A 16,526-nucleotide genomic window follows, 5' to 3' on the forward strand; every position below is an offset into this window, starting at 1 on the left:
ATTAAGTTTTCTTTTAACCATGTAGGTGTAATTGTGATTAAATGATAATGGACCTATTATTAGAGTTTTTTCCCCACTGTCACGGTGGGTCACGCCTGTAATCCCAGCACTTTGGGAGGCTGAGGCGGGTGGATCACCTGATGTCAGGCGTTCAAGAGCAGCCTGACCAATATTACAATGAAACTCCATCTCTACTAAAAATACAAAAATTAGCCAGGCGTGGTGGCATGTGTCTGTAATCCCAGCTACTCGGGAGGCTGAGACAGGAGAATTGCTTAAACCCAGGGAAGTAGAGGTTGCAGTGAGCCAAAATCATGCCATTGCACTCCAGCCTGGGCAACAAGAGCAAAACTCCATCTCAAATAAATAAATAAATAAATTTGGTTTTTTTGGGTTTTTTTTTTTGTTTTGTTTTGTTTTGGAGACAGTCTCCAAAATTGTAATTGTGATTACAGGCACGTGCCACCACGCCTGGCTAATTTTGTATTTTAGTAGAGATGGGGGGGGGGGTTTCACCACATTGGCCAGGATGGTCTCGATCTCCTGACCTCGTGATCCATCCACCTCGGCCTCCCAAAATGCTGGGATTACAGGTGTGAGCCACTGTGCCCAGCCAGTTTTTTTCTTTAGCAGGGAAGTCATTTGTTCTTTCAGCCATGTACCCAGTATTGTGAAAAGCACTGAGGTTGTAGAGATTGTAGACCCTCCCCTTGAAACTCGGGCAGTAGACAGTGAAATCTAATAGCAACGTGGTGTGGGTAGGTCTAGTCATAGAGGTGTCCAGCTCTCGGTCTCTCTTAACCTCACTAAGCCTCAGTTTCCTCATTTGTAAAATGAGATCTGCCTACACTTGTATGCATTTTTGTGAGAACCACCTGCATTTGAGTATATAAGTTTTGTTTTTCTTTTTCCTTAGCATTCTACGATTTTCTCCAAGCTAAATACAGATGAGATGTACTTGAGGAAAATATGAATTTACAAACTGAAGATGGGGTCTAGATTTCTTATAAACAATTAACAGTTCTTAGTTCTGAGTCTCTGAAATACTGGAAAGAGTTAAAAAGTGGAAGCCAAGCCTAATGCCTTGTATCAAGAGGATAAATATGTTTATCTGTAGTAATAATAAGTAAAAGAATGAGTCTCAGGTTTCTCCCCCTCTGGTGGGCACCAAGCTAGTCTTAACATTCCATTGCTTCTTGGAGAAAACACTGTATGCTAAAGACAGTGGCAGGAAAATGTGTGGCACGGGCGCCTTAAGATTTGGCTCAGCTAGATTTGTCCATTTGCACTGTAGCTTTTGTCTGACAGGCTGTAGAATGACTTTGGCCTTTCAGACCTTTGTCTGTTTGTGAGTAGGAATGGTTCTGCTATGTGTAGAATGTTGGGAGCCCTGTGGCTATCCCAGATGTAGCAACTGCAGTAATATACTCGGGTAAGGGCATCTGAAACTCCCTCCTGTGTGGTCTTATTCGTCTGTCTCTGAATGTTTCTAATTTAAATAATGTAGTTCAACGGGAAAATCAAGCAAGTAAGCCAAACTGTATTTTCCAATCAACATTCTGAGAATATATGTCCTAAAAGTGGGTTTGCCTTTTAAAAAATTTTTCTAAGTATGCAAATTGTATTCATATCTTTTCTGAGTAGTTTCAAGGGAACTTGAAAGTAGGTTAGACAGTACTAAGATAATAGATATAGGTTGTAATTAAAGCTCTTGATCCACAGGAAGCTGTTTCTGTGTAACCAAGTCATAATTAGTGTTTACTGGTTTTTGGATCTTAATTCCTTGCTAATTAGCAGCTTACTTTTTTGTGCATTCTCATCCTCAGATTGACAAATATCTTCATAGTATATATTTTCTCTTACAAAATTAAAATTTCTGATTGACAGTCACTACTTTTTCTTTTTACTTCTGCCCAGCGGGCTAGTGTTCTTCTCAGGTTATTTTCCTGTATAAAATAGTTTTTTTCAACATTTCACAGTTTTTACTATGTCTGACTGTGTTCTCTCCAGAGCCTGTTCTTCCCTTGCTCAAGGACTTTTTCCTAAATACTGTCCTTCCAGTGTACTTCATTTAGGTTTTTGTCTTGGCATAGTGACAAATGACCACATGCCAGCTTCTACAAAGTCAAGTCCTGTGTTAAATCTGATGTCAAGCTGTAAAACTGCGTAACTGTTAGCACCAAAGAGGAAAAGAATGTCAGAAGTCTACTGTACTTCCAGCAAATTTAAGATAATGAGCTAGAAAAAGAATTCATTATGTGTTTACATTGTTTTCCGGTGGCAAGAATGAAAATCCCCTTTTAAAATTGCTTTTGTGCCTAATTGTTCACTTCCTTTTTCTTTTTTCTAAGGGATTTTGCTTGCCCAAAGAATTTATGGAAGATTCAGCTGGAGAGGGAGCAACTGAGTTCCATGACTATGAGGGAGGTGGAATTGGAGAAGGCGAGGGCATGAAGGATGTGAGTGACCAGATAGAAAATGAAGAACAGGTACGTTTTCACGTGGGTATACAGTTGACAGAAGATCACTCTCTTTCTTTTCAATATGTAAGTTACACATAAAATGGTTTTACTAGGCTGTTTTAATCTGTGATCTACAGAGCCCTAGATATATTGGTGGTTGGGCTGTGGGTGTAAATAAAAAGCCTAAAATCCAAAGGAAGGAACCTGGAAACTCCGTCATTGGTTGTGGCTATAATTAGGGAGGAAATGATTTTTACTTTTTCTTTTTTTTTTTTAATGGGCAGATATTTGCTGAAATTTTCTAGAGTATTTTGATAGTATTTTAAGCATAAAAGGCCTGGCTATCTTAAGTGATAATTGCATTAAACAATAATGCCAAAATTTGCTGTTAATAGGTGTTGCTGTTGTGTATCTTTTAGGCATAGAGAGTTTTAAAAAATCTGTATCCTTTTTGGTTGGAGTCAAGCAACCTTCTGCACTATTCAGATGTTGTGGACTAAGATTGTTACACTGCATGGATTTTTAAAATGCCTGTCTCATTTGGGAGTGATTTGTGTGTGTTGGGTGTATCACTTACATTCTAAGTTAAATCAGATCAGAAACTTGTATTTAAGGTAATTTTATAGCTATTAAAAATAAAGGAGAAAACCAATTCAAATTCCCTCTCTTCCTTGGCAGAGAAAACTGAAAAGAAATTAAAAGCCAAAAGAATAATGCTAGTATTTATGTTATGGAGCTCTAACTTTTTTTTTTTGGACCTATATTATCCTTAGATAATTGCTTTGTTATTTTGGCCTTTCTGTATTTCTCAAGTCTGACTTAATCACTGTATACTACTTTTCTAATAGAAAAAAAGAAGTCAAAAAAAATTGCAAACCTAATAGAAAAGTACAGTTCATGCAAAAAACATTATGTGGATTACAAAGCTTCCAGAACAATTTGGTAGTGTCTGCTGAATTTTAAATTATGTGTATTCATTGACCCCCAAATTCCATGTTTTCTTATAGAAATGCTAGTGTCAAAGATAAATAGGGATATGAGTGTGTATATATGTCTGCACATGGATATTTACTACAGCATTATTTATATGGTGAAAATTGTGAAACAATCCAAGTATTCATCAGAAGAGAATTAAATTATGGCACCATCCATGCAGAACAATGGTAAAAGTATGAATGAAGCAGAATGAGATGGTTTTGTATGTATCAACATGAAAATAACCTAAGGATCTTATTTCTTTAAGAGATGAGGTCTTGCTCTCTTGCCCAGGCTGGAGTACAATTCTATAATCATAGCTCACTGCAGCCATGAACTCTTGGACTCAAGGAGTCCTCTTGTATTAGCCTCTTGAGTAGTTAGGATTACAGGCGTGAGCCACCACACCTGGCTGAGATGTTTTTAAGAAAAGATGTGTTTTACAGTCTGGGTGTGGTGGCTCACACCTGGATTCCTTTGGAGTCCAAGGCAGGAGGATCCCTTGAGGCCAGGAGTTCAAGACCAGCCTGGGCAACATAGGGAGACACTGTCTCTATAAAATTAAAACCCAGCCTGGCCAACATGGCAAAACTCTGTCTCTACTAAAAATACAAAAATTAGCTGGGTGTGGTGGTGGGCACCTGTAATCCCAGCTACTCAGGAGGCTGATGCAGGAGAATCACCTGAACCTGGGAGGCGGAGGTTGCAGTGGGCCAAGATCGCACCATTGCACTCCAGCCTGGACGATAGAGCAGACCTTGTTTCAGAAAAATAAAAATGAAAAAAGCAGATTGCATAACAGTCTGTAAAGCATGATCTCTTTTTTGTTTAAAAAGATGTTGGGAGGCAGGTATTGATAGCTATCACCTGTATCACTAAGTATATGTTGGTGTATTCATAGAAAAAAGTCAAAGGTTCACTAGAATGTTATTGGTAGTCATTCTTTGAGAGGCTTAGAGGATGGAGGTGTTACAGGGAAACTTGTTTTTATTTTATTTTGGAGACAGAGTCTTGCTCTGTCCCCAAGGCTGGAGTGCAGTGGCGTAGTCGCGGCTCCCGGGTTCAAGCGATTCTTATGCCACAGTCTCCTAGGTAGCTGGGATTACAGGCGCACACCACAATGCCAGGGTAGTTTTTGTATTTTTAGTAGAGACAGGGTTTTGCCATGTTGGCTAAGCTGTTCTCGAACTCCTGACCCCTCAAGTGATCTGCCCGCCTCAGCCTCCCAAAGTGCTGGGATTATAGGCATGAGCCACCATGCCTGGCCATGACTTTTGTATTTTAAAAAGGACTTGTTTTTTTTTTTTGAAACAGAGTCTTGCTGTGTCACCCAGGCTAGAGTGCAGTGGTGTGATCTCAGCTTGCCACAACCTCCACCTCCTGGGTTCAAGCAATTATCCTGCCTCAGCCTCCTGAGTAGCTGGGATTACAGGCCCCCACCACCACGCCTTGCTCATTTTTGTATTTTTAGTAGAGACAGTGTTTCACCATCTTGGCCAGACTGGTCTCGAACTCCTGACCTTGTGATCCACCTGCCTCGGCCTCCCAAAGTACTGGGATTACAGGCATGAGCTACTGTGCTTAGCCTTAAAAATAACTTTCAAAAATCAACCATAATGAAAGAGGTAACAATCACAAAACTTTTTGCCCCAAATATCACATGAATTATATAGAAACATATAAATTAGGCTGGGCTCAGTTGCTCACAGCTGTAATCCCACCACTTTGGTAGGCTAAGGCAGGAGAATTGCTTGTGCCCAGGAGTCGAGACCAACTTGGGCAACATGTCAAGGCCATGTCTCTAGCAAAAAATAAAAAATTAGCCAGATGTGGTTGTATGTCCCTGTGGTCCCAGCTACTGGGGAGGCTGAGGCAGAGGATTGCTTGATCCCAGAAGGTTGAGGCTGCAGTTAGCCATGGTTGTGCCACTGCACTCCAGGCTGGACAACATAGTGAGACCCTGTCTAAAAACATAAAAAATAATTTTTTATAAAAGAAATATATAAACCAAGGAAGAATGAATAAGATTCTCTTGGGCCATTGTCTTTCAGCGGTCATAGTGACAAAAATAGTATTAAAGAATTGGATAATAAAAGATTGATGAACTTTTTATCCTACAAAGAATATATATTCTTGCAAATGTCTCTGGGACTATTTTTACAATTCCCAATAAGAAAACCTGAACAAAATTCTGTACTCTCTGATTACAATAAGTGGAAAATAAGTCCAGAAATTTTACAGATTCCATGTGGCTGTCTCTGTTGTTTCTCTTTTTTTTTCCTCTCCCAAATATATTTTTACACCATTAACGTTGGCATTTATATCTCAGAGCTGAAGCAAATATTGGTAAAGTTTCATTTATTATGTTTACTGTAATACTTTTTTATGTAGGTGGAAGATACATTTCAGAAGGGTCAAGAAAAAGACAAAGAGGATCCTGATTCAAAATCTGATATTAAGGGCGAGGATAATGCCATTGAGATGTCGGAAGACTTTGACGGGAAAATGCATGATGGGGAGCTTGAAGAACAAGGTTTCAGATTATCTGTCACTTCATTCTTGTTTTTGAAAGCATAAATATTTTATCCAGGAAATTCCATGTTTCTAATAAGGAACCTAATATAATCTTTTGAAACAAGTTGGTTACTGTGCTTAACTGCACATGAAAACCTCAGCAACTGCATGTGCTGTCACCACCTCCACTGAGGCAGAAGTCCCTGGTCTCTCATAGATTCTTCTCACATTGACTGATGTTCTAGCTGCCTCATGTGCTAGATGCAGTGGCTCAGTAGTGTCCTTCATGGAAGCCTGAAAGGAGATGATCCCTAATGGAGCTGGGCTCTCAACAAAAGGCAAATTGTTCTGTAGTGTTTAAAATACCTTTTATTCCTAATTAGAAAAATAGTAGATGTTTGTTGTAGATGATTTGGAACAAAAATGTAGAAAAGAAATAGCTCCCCCCTTAGGCCTACCACCCATAGCACTTAGTAAATTGTGGTATATTTCTTTCCATTTATTGCATGTATACACACACACAGACCATATACAGTCTGTAGTCTGCTTTTTTTTTTTTTTTTTTTTTTTTTTTTTTTTTTTTTTTTTTTTTTTTGAGACGCAGTCTCACTCTGTCCCCCAGGCTGGAATGCAGTGGCACAATCTCGGCTCACTGCAAGCTCTGCCTCCCAGGTTCATGCCATTCTCCTGCCTCAGCCTCCTAAGTAGCTGGGACTACAGGTGCCCACCACCACGCCCGGCTAATTTGTGTGTGTGTGTGTGTGTGTGTGTGTGTGTTTAGTAAAGACAGGGTTTCACCATGTTAGCCAGGATGGTCTCGATCTCCTGACCTTGTGATCTGCCCACCTCAGCCTCCCAAAGTGCTGGAATTACAGGCATGAGCCACCGCGTTGGGCCTGCTTTTTTCATTTAACATCTTAAGAAAATTCTCCCTGTCATTAAAAATTATTTGAGAATTTGATTTTTTTAAAGTACATCGTCATCTGTCATATGTTTGTACCATAATTCAGCCCTTGCCCCAAATTTCTGTCCAATTTGAGATACTGTGTCTTATTCTAAAATGAGTATCTTGCAGAAATGAAAGTTGACCTTTGTGGCAGTTGGCCTAAGGCACATAGGATATGACCTTTTGCAAAGTAGACCCTGTGCAAAGACAAATGACAATTCTGATTGAGACCTGATTTTAGGTGTTGGAAAATATCATAGTATATTGAAGATGGGGAGAACCCATGGAAACCACCTAGTCCAACCCCATCATTTCAGACACAAAACTCAGGTTGCTGAGTCCCATAATGGCCCAGCACCAAAACTAGACATCCTCGTAGGTATTTCCTTACTCATTTTACCATCTGTTCACACATTATAGGCTTCCTTGTGCCTCCACTTGGCAAAACACAGTAAGACTGTGTCTGTGTCAGTAGATCTAAAGGCCTCCGCCTGGAGGATGTGTTCTATAGAAAAAGGCAGTCAATCCCTGGTGGGTCCCTTGCCAGGGAATCGGGTCCACACCCCTCTTACGTACACAGGACTGGGTCAGTTTGGAGATCTGCCTAACTAAGCTCAGTGCCTTCCCTTTCAGAAGAGGATGATGAGAAATCAGATAGTGAGGGCGGAGATCTGGATAAACAGATGGGCGATCTCAATGGTGAGGAAGCTGACAAACTAGATGAGAGGCTTTGGGGTGATGACAATGAGGAGGAAGATGAGGAGGAAGAAGACAATAAAACTGAAGAAACAGGACCAGGAATGGATGAGGTAATTAAAAGATTTCCCCCCTTCCAAACAAACTGAGAGGAGGTAATCTGCCCACCACCTAGCATTCTCTGTCATTTACTTCTCTTCTTTTCTGTATTTGTTTTGTTCTCTTTTTTTTTCCATTCTCTTTTCTTTTTTCTTTTTTTTTTTTTTTTATGCTGAGATTACAGGCTTGAGCCACCGCGCCGGGCCCTTGTTCTTTTTTCTATCCTATCTCATTGATTACATTCAGAGCTAAGAGTAGCTTGACCTGAGTCATCCCATGTGTTATGGAGGAGGATGAACAAGACCCTGTGTAGATGTTCTAAGCTGATTCTCCTATAGGCCACTGAATTTTTCCAGCTCACAGCTTGGGAGAACTACAGGGCTGAGTGTAACACTGCAACAGCCCAGGGTGATACAATGAATGATCCAACTCACCCCACCATTCACACACTTAATAATATTGCTGCCGTCATGGAGACCTGGATTGTTTTCTCTGCGTCATGGATGGCACTTCATCAGCCATCCATGGGATAGGTCCAGTAGGCAGAAATTATGCATGTCTAAAAGTCAACCAATGCAGAAACAGTTTCTGGAATTGAGTGTGATGATTGTTTTTTCTTCCTCTGACATTTAGGAAGATTCTGAACTTGTTGCTAAAGATGACAACTTGGATAGTGGCAATTCAAACAAAGATAAAAGCCAGAAAGATAAGAAGGAAGAAAAGGAAAAACCAGAAGCTGATGATGGTGGAGAAGGTGAAGACAAAATTAAAGAACAAATAGATGAGGTAATGAAGATTTGAAACTGATCTGCTCTGTTGACTCAAGGCTCTTGAACTGTATAGTTCTCAAGGTGTCTCGAGACATTTTTTCCCCTATTCGTTGACTGCTCCCCCATTACCTCATAAAAGAATATGCAACAGAGGCTCTTAACAGGACATAAAATAACTAACTGTTGGTTCCTGACAGGGTAGTACACATGTTGTTTGGGCTTATGCTATAGATCAGAAGCTAAAACCTGTGATCCCTTCTTATTTCTTCTTGTAAGTTTCTTTGAGATTGAGTAACATAGCACCACTTGTCCGTGGAGAACCGCACAGAAGTGAAATCTGAGATTCCAACATGAAAGGTCTAAAAATAAAATACTAATGTGTGCAGATAATTTTAGGGAATAGATATTGTATTCTCTCACAGTGTAAATACTTAGAGCTGATTTTATGGGAATTCTACTTTTAAAACAATGGTATTTTATTTTATCCCTGTTGTCTCCATTGTCCCAAAGAGGGAATATGATGAAAATGAGGTGGACCCTTACCATGGCAATCAGGAAAAGCTGCCAGAACCCGAGGCCTTGGACCTTCCGGATGACTTGAACCTTGACAGTGAAGACAGGAATGGTGGTGAGGACACCGACAATGAAGAAGGCGAAGGTGCGTCTTTCAGAAACAAAGAGACCAGTTAGAACTCACTACTGAACAGTAACTGAATTCTCTTTTGAGAGCTAGCTCAGTGTCATGGCCAGGTGATAAATCATGTTTGGTTGGCTCAATCCCAGTTTGAGAAAATGGTTTGCCTTTCCTTTGTAGTATTTCTCATGTGATTATCCCTAGAGCTCATCAACCAGTAGGTGTTTCTCAAACTACTATCACGTCCTATTCTCACTTTTGGCACCGCTATGCCCTGGTGGTGCTTCACACACAGCACTGTCTCTTCACAGCCATTACTGTGTGTCCCATCTCATGGGATGGTGTAAACACTGTGCAGTCTGGGTATACCAAGCTGTCGTGGAGTCCGGTTATAGCTTTTTTAGGGAAATAATGGTTTCAGTTATTGATTGTCACATGCAGTGGGGAACAAGACTAATCCCAAGAGAAATCACATGGCATATGACAGTATTTAGTGCCTTTGTTGTCCATTTTTCAACCCTAGTGAGTCCTTTAGGGGTGTTAGCTGGCGTTAGTTGAGAGCATTGTGTTGGAGGTGCCCCCGTAACAGGGCCCCATTCCTGCTGCTTAATCAGACAGAAAGATGTGAGCTGGCCTTGCTAATAAATGAGTCAGTTACATAGTTATAAAATCCATTTAAAAAAAAATATGTATATTTTTATAATGCTGTATTAGAACAAAGATAGCAAGTTACAAAGGAATAAATAAGAGGTGCCATTTAGGTAAAAATTAATTTTGGAATCTAGTTGCAAACAAAGTCAATAATCAAGAAAGCATAAAATTAAGAAAATTAAAATCCACTGAGAATGTAATAAGCTATCTGCTTTTAAATAGCCAGACTCGTTTTATAACTAAGGAACAATTATTTACAATCGTTTGCTAATTGAATAATAGATAATGGATAAAGAAAACCAATAGGCTGGTTGCAGAGGCTTATGCCTGTAAGTCTTCCCAACACTTTGGGAAGCCAAGGTGGGAGAATCACTTGAGCTCAGGGTTTGAGACCAACCTGAACAACATAGTGAGACCCTGTCTCTATCAAAGAAAAAAATAGTTGGGCATGGTGGCACATACCTGTAGTCCCAGCTACTCAGGAAGCTGAGGTGAGAGAATCACTTGAGCCCAGGAGGTTGAGGCTACAGTGGACCATGATGTTGCCACTGCACTCCAGCTTGGGTGACAGAATGAGACTCTGTCTCTAAAAAATTAAAAAATTAGCTGGGTGTGGTGGTTCATGCCTGTAATCCCAGCACTTTGGGGGGCTGAGGCGGGCGGATCACCTGAGGTTGGGAGTTCAAGACTAGCGTGACCAATATGGACCAACACTGTCTCTACTGAAAATACAAAATTAGCCCGGTGTGGTGGCACATGCTTGTAATCCTGGCTACTCGGGAGGCTGAGGCAGGAGAATCGCTTGAACCCCGGAGGCAGAGGTTGCGGTGAGCCAAGATTGTGCCACTACATGCCAGTCTGGGCAACAAGAGCGAGACTCCGTCTCTAAAAAATAAAAAATAAAAATAGTAAGAGTTATTTTAAGAATTTGCTAATAACTGATTTTTGAAGTGTCCAAAGTATAGAAAAGCTCTTTTGATAAAACTTTTTCAAAATAAGACTGTTTCTATTTCAGTGTGAGTTGTATTTTCTGTACATGATCATGACATCCACCAGTTGTTCACAATAATTGAGCATTAAGCTGTCATTTCCTAAATTTTCCTATTTTTTTTTTTTTTGTTTGTTTATGGCCTAAAATTTTCCTATTTTTTTTTTTGTTTGTTTGTTTATGGGGTTTTTTGGGGTAGATTAGCTATTATTTTTTAATGAAATGTGTCATTAAAACAACTGTATGTATAAGTATGGTTTAAAACAAAGATAGGCAAACTTTTTTTATAAAGCGTCAGATATTAAATATTTCAGGCTTTGCAGACCATAAGCTCTCGATTGTAAATACTCAGTTCTACTGTTGTAGAGTGAAAGCAGCCATAGGCAGTACAAAATGGATGGGGTAAACACAATATATGTTGCTGTGTTCCAGTAAAAACTTTACTTTTTTTTTTGGAGACAGGGTCTTGCCTTGTCACCCAGGCTGGAGTACTGGGGCGTGATCGTAGTTCACTGCAGCCTTGACTTCCTGGGCTCAAGTGATCCTCCTGCCCCAGCCTCCTGAGTAGCCAAGACCATAGGTGCATGCCGCCATGCTTGGCTAATTTTTTATTTTTTGTAAAAGATGGGGTCTCACTATGATGCATGCCCAGGCTGGTCTTGAACTCAAGCGATCCTTCTGTCTCAGCCTCCCAAAGTGTTGGGATTATAGGCATGTGCCACTGTGCCCGGCCAGTAGAACTTTCTTCATAGAAACATGTGGAGGCTAGATTTGGCCTATGGGTCACAATTTGCCACTCGCTGGTTTAGGGAATTGTACTAAGACAAAACTTGCATAACTAGCTCCCAGCTTAAGAAATCATGTGAGTTTAAAAAATTCTGCGTTCCTCCTTTTTGTTGTATCTATACAGAAGAGAATCCTTTGGAGATAAAAGAAAAACCAGAAGAAGCAGATCATGAAGCTGAGGAAAGAGAGACTGAGACTGACCAGAACGAAAGTCAGAGTCCACAGGAGCCCGAGGAAGGCCCCAGTGAAGATGACAAGGCCAAAGGGGAGGAGGAAATGGACACAGGAGCTGATGACCAAGATGGAGATGCTGCTCAGCATCCTGAAGAACACTCCGAGGAGCAGCAGCAGTCTCTGGAGGAAAAAGACGAGGAAAAAGACAAGGATGCTGACGAAGAAGGTGGAGAGAATGGCCCTGCTGACCAAGGTTTCCAGCCCCAGGTATCGTGGGATGTCTGGCTTTTTTCATTAAAAATAATGAGGAGGAGGAGAAGTCACCTTATTCCCCTTAGAATCCCTTTTAGGATACTCCTCCATCAACATGTGGCACTTCCAAGGAGTTATAGGTTTCTGTTTTAAGACCCTCACTGAGGAGTGGGGAAGCCTGCTTGTTGCAGGGTCTCCCACCTTATGCTGTTCCCCTAGAGCATTTAATGCTGTGTTTGATTTCTCTGCAGAAGCAGGAAGAAGAACGGGAGGACTCTGATACAGAGGAGCAGGTGCCAGAGGTTTTGGAGAGGAAGGAGCACGCCTCCTGTGGGCAGACTGGTGTGGAGAACATGCAAAGCACACAGGCCATGGAGCTGGCTGGGGCCGCACCTGAGAAGGAGCAGGGGAAAGAGGTGATCAATGGTTTCACTGCAGCTGCCGGCTGCCTCTTAGTAGGATCTCTTCTCCCTGTCTGACATCACATTCTGTGTACCATTAGTTGGTTTATGTGTCGTTATTTTGTTGTTTGTTTTGTTGTTGACATCTAACAGATTACATCTCATTCTTTAAGCAACGTGTGACTGAACAATTATTTTTTTAAAGACAGAGATACCTTCTGAAAAATGCCTCATTTGGCAATTTTGTCATTGTGCAAACACCATAGAGTGTACTTACACGAACCTCGATGGTAAAGCCAGTTGCCCCTAGGCTGCAAACCTGTACAGTGTGTTACTCTACTGAATACTGCAGGCAGTTGTAACACAATGTAAGTATTTGTGAATCTAAACATGGAAAAGATATAGTAAAAGTGTCTTATCTTATGGGACCACCAGTGTACATGCAGTCTTTCCTTGACTGAAACGTTGTTGTGTGGGGCATGACTGATACTTATTTTTATATGCCTCCCAGGACAAGCCCCGGAATATCGGGTGTGTTTAAGTGGTGTGCATAATAAGAAAAAGTTGTTAGACTGATAGCTCTAGATGGGAGAATCAGGTTCGTGTTGTTTTTCAGAAAGCTCTCCAGGAAGCAAACGGAATTTAGACTTCAGGCAATGTGTACCTTTAACGGTGTTTTCTTTTCCTTGCTTATCATCAGGTTTCTAAATGTTTAATTTAAAAAGCAAATAACTTTTTCATTCTTGGATCTAGTGGTGATGTGTTCTGATACAGCCACAATTCAGGTTGCTGGGTGCTATGGAAAGAACATGGAATGTCAACACAGGACCTGCTGGTTACGGTGGTGATTCTGGACAACTTTAAGTCTTTTTGAGTCCTAGTTCTTACTGACAATAACAACCATTTATATTGCTTATACCCTATGACTACTACACAGCCACCACCACAGTTATTCATTGAGCACCCATTAGGTGCTAAGCATTTTCATTACTTCAGCAAGTCCTCACTATGTCCCCATGAGACAGATGATATTGTACTATTTTCTTCATTGTATATTTGAGAAAAATAAACCTCAGTAAAGTTAAATGACAACCTCAAGTGTACCTAGCTGGTTGATGATGAAGCCTGGTTTCTATTTGAGGTCTGTCCTGCCTTTGGAGTGAGACATAATACTCCTGCAAAGAACTAAGCAGCCTTACAAAGCCCCCTGAGAGGGTAACGTAAGGTCTGTACCTAGACACTCCAGTTTCTGCCTGTAGGCCAGGCCTTAGTTACGATGAGTTCCAGAGCTGGCAGGTAGGCAGGAGTGATTATATGACTGAGAATAAAGAATAGCAGTGAGAGAAGTTGTATTCAATGCAGCACAGTAACCAGGGACTTGTAATAGCTTCTTTCACCTCATTCTTTTATGGCTTGGATTTCCTAGGAACACGGAAGTGGAGTTGCAGATGCAAACCAGGCAGAAGGCCATGAATCGAATTTCATTGCCCAGTTGACTTCCCAGAAGCACACCAGGAAAAACACACAGGTTTCTATCACTCCTTAGCTAAACTTAGGTGAAGGCAGCATGTAGAAAAAGATGTTCCAAATATAGTGCTTTAAAAAAAAAAAAAAAGCTATACTCCTGCTTTTGCCATCCCATCAGATATGATAGTAGCCTTGGTGAGCAGACCAGGACCATGGGGTTTACCCAGTGGGATCCCGTCACTGGGCTTCTTCCCCGCCTGTGTCTCTCCCCAACCCCTGATTCCGGCCATGAAGTCTTAAGAGCCAAGTGCTGTGTGCTGCTGCCGCCCAGCACCAACCGTCTCACTCTTTTCATTGTCCATAGGCTTTTGCTTTTTTAAGAGTAAGTGTTTTAAGTAGGGTATAATTTATGCACATGATGCAAAATTAGTGTAAAAAACCAATCCCCTAAAAAGCCTATATCCTATTCCTGTCCCCAAGGGACCCTCCTCAGAGCAAATTGGTATTACCAATTCTTTCTTTGTTCAGAGATACTTTCTGCATATATGGATGTGTGAAAGTGTGTTTCTTTGCCTTCATTTTAGATATCATAGAAGATTGTTCTATATAAGTATATACAGTTCCTATTCTTTTTAATAGCTATATTGAATTCCATTCTTGTATGGCCACACCTGATTTACTTATCCTGTCCCCTATAGATGGATATTATGTTTATTTTGAGTCCTTTTGTCATGACAGGCAAGGCTCTGATGAATATCTTTGTATTTCTCACAGAGTTTTAAGAGGAAACCTGGGCAGGCTGACAATGAACGTTCCATGGGTGATCACAATGAGCGTGTGCACAAGAGGCTGAGGACTGTGGATACGGACAGCCATGCCGAGCAGGGGCCAGCTCAGCAGCCCCAGGCCCAGGTGGAGGATGCAGATGCATTTGAGCACATTAAACAAGGCAGCGACGCATACGATGCACAGACCTATGGTATGGTCCTGGGAAAACTGCTGCCTTTGTCCACTGAGCTCTCTGTAAGAGCTTGCGCTGTGTGACTGTGCTTGGCAGCTAATAGTACACATTTGTATCAGGGGAGAAAAAAATGGCTTTGTAAACATAAGAAATGTGCAGAAATACAGTTTATGTTTGGTACAAAGGGATCTGTAACCAAGTGAAGATGATTAAGATTTCTTGGTTTAGTATAAACCCTTTAAATATCCTTAAATATAATAGTCAAAAATAACAGTTGGCCACATCTAAACCCTGATATCAGGGTTTCTTAGTACTGGACATTTCTTTCTTCTTAGTCAATGTATTGAGCTTTTGCTTGGTGCCAAAAAACTTTTCTGAGCCTTTGCTGCATGATCACAAACTTCCTCAAATAATCCTGTGAGCTAGAGCATCTCTGTTGTATAGGTAAGGACACTGAGGCCAAGTGGTTTAAGAACTCACCCAAGATTACAATGCTGGGATTCCTGTTCCCATGTTTGTCTTCCTGTGCCTTGTTTTCTACTACTTTTTATTATTTTTAATTGACCTATAATAATGATACATATTTGTGGGGTACAGTGTGATGTTTTGATACATGTATACAGTGTTTAATGATCAAGTCAAGATAATTAGCACATCTACCACCTCAAACATTTATCATTTCTTTGTGTGGGAACATTCAGATCTGCTCTTCTAGTCATTTGAAAATATATAATAAATTATTGTTAGAGTCACCCTGTAGCCCAGTTAAACACCCTATTTTTGTGGTCACATGTATAGTTACACTATAGCCTCATAATTTCTGTAGGAGGTAGGGAACAGGCAGTTCATTATGTCAGTAGGTCAATAGGAAATCTTGGGCACAGACAAGTCTCCAAGCCGCATAGCTGGTCAGTGGCACGACTTGGCATCAGTAGCATTTTGGAAGCTAGGATGACAGAAACTATACCCACTTATCATTATTTTGTTCTGCAAAGAACTAGGATTTTTATGTGTGGGTGTGTGCTTTGTTGACAGATGTGGCCAGCAAAGAACAGCAACAGTCTGCAAAAGACTCTGGCAGGGATCAGGAAGAGGAGGAGATAGAGGACACCCTCATGGACACAGAGGAGCAAGAGGAGTTCAAAGCAGTAGACGTGGAGCAGCTGAAGCCAGAGGAAATCAAGTTGAGCACCACAGCACCCTTGGGTGAGTCCTGCTAGTGAGCAAATCCTTCCCAGGCTCTCTGACTTGAAGTAGTCAGTTCTCTCTCACTGTAGTCTGGTGTTCAGTTCCATGTCCTAATCCATGGCTTAGATGAATAATTTGCCTATAATAATTTCACTATATTGTTTGGGACCAGAAAACGAAAATATGGACGGGGTGGGTGTTGCAGGACACCATCCTTCAAGGAGTCCCCTGAAACTTGAATTTCTGGCAAAATCTCTTTAGTTTTTAAAAAATATGTAGAAGAAACCAGAATAGTATACTTACTACAGCTATGATGAGAAGGTATATTATTAGAGAAATGATATTTTCAATTATAGAAAAGTATATGCTATTAGCATAAAATGCAGTAAAATATTAAAAGAAATAGAATGAGGAGTTTCCCTTTTATAGCTAATCAAGTTCTATTACTTGGCAAAAAAATAACTTTATCAGCAATTGAATAAATGCAAATTCAAAAGAACTTGCCAAATTCGAATCCTGTCCTCTCAGGAGTGTTAGAACTGTTACAATGTTTGACTGCCCT

At 40.7% G+C, this 16,526-nt stretch overlaps 1 protein-coding gene across 1 annotated transcript in view; it reads left to right on the forward strand.

Moving 5' to 3' along the window:
- MDN1 (midasin AAA ATPase 1) overlaps positions 1-16,526 on the forward strand; it is a 196,929-nt gene that overhangs the window by 169,133 nt on the left and 11,270 nt on the right. Inside the window, 10 exon segments of the mRNA XM_017876823.1 lie at positions 2,352-2,489; positions 5,829-5,970; positions 7,531-7,706; positions 8,326-8,478; positions 8,973-9,120; positions 11,646-11,962; positions 12,199-12,363; positions 13,775-13,876; positions 14,590-14,794; positions 15,812-15,982. Of these exon segments, the coding sequence (XP_017732312.1) occupies positions 2,352-2,489; positions 5,829-5,970; positions 7,531-7,706; positions 8,326-8,478; positions 8,973-9,120; positions 11,646-11,962; positions 12,199-12,363; positions 13,775-13,876; positions 14,590-14,794; positions 15,812-15,982 (1,717 nt within the window).

The sequence above is a fragment of the Rhinopithecus bieti genome, unplaced genomic scaffold (genome assembly GCF_001698545.2).
Source record: "Rhinopithecus bieti isolate Rb0 unplaced genomic scaffold, ASM169854v2 scaffold_10354, whole genome shotgun sequence".
In the NCBI taxonomy this organism is placed as follows: Eukaryota; Metazoa; Chordata; class Mammalia; order Primates; family Cercopithecidae; genus Rhinopithecus; species Rhinopithecus bieti.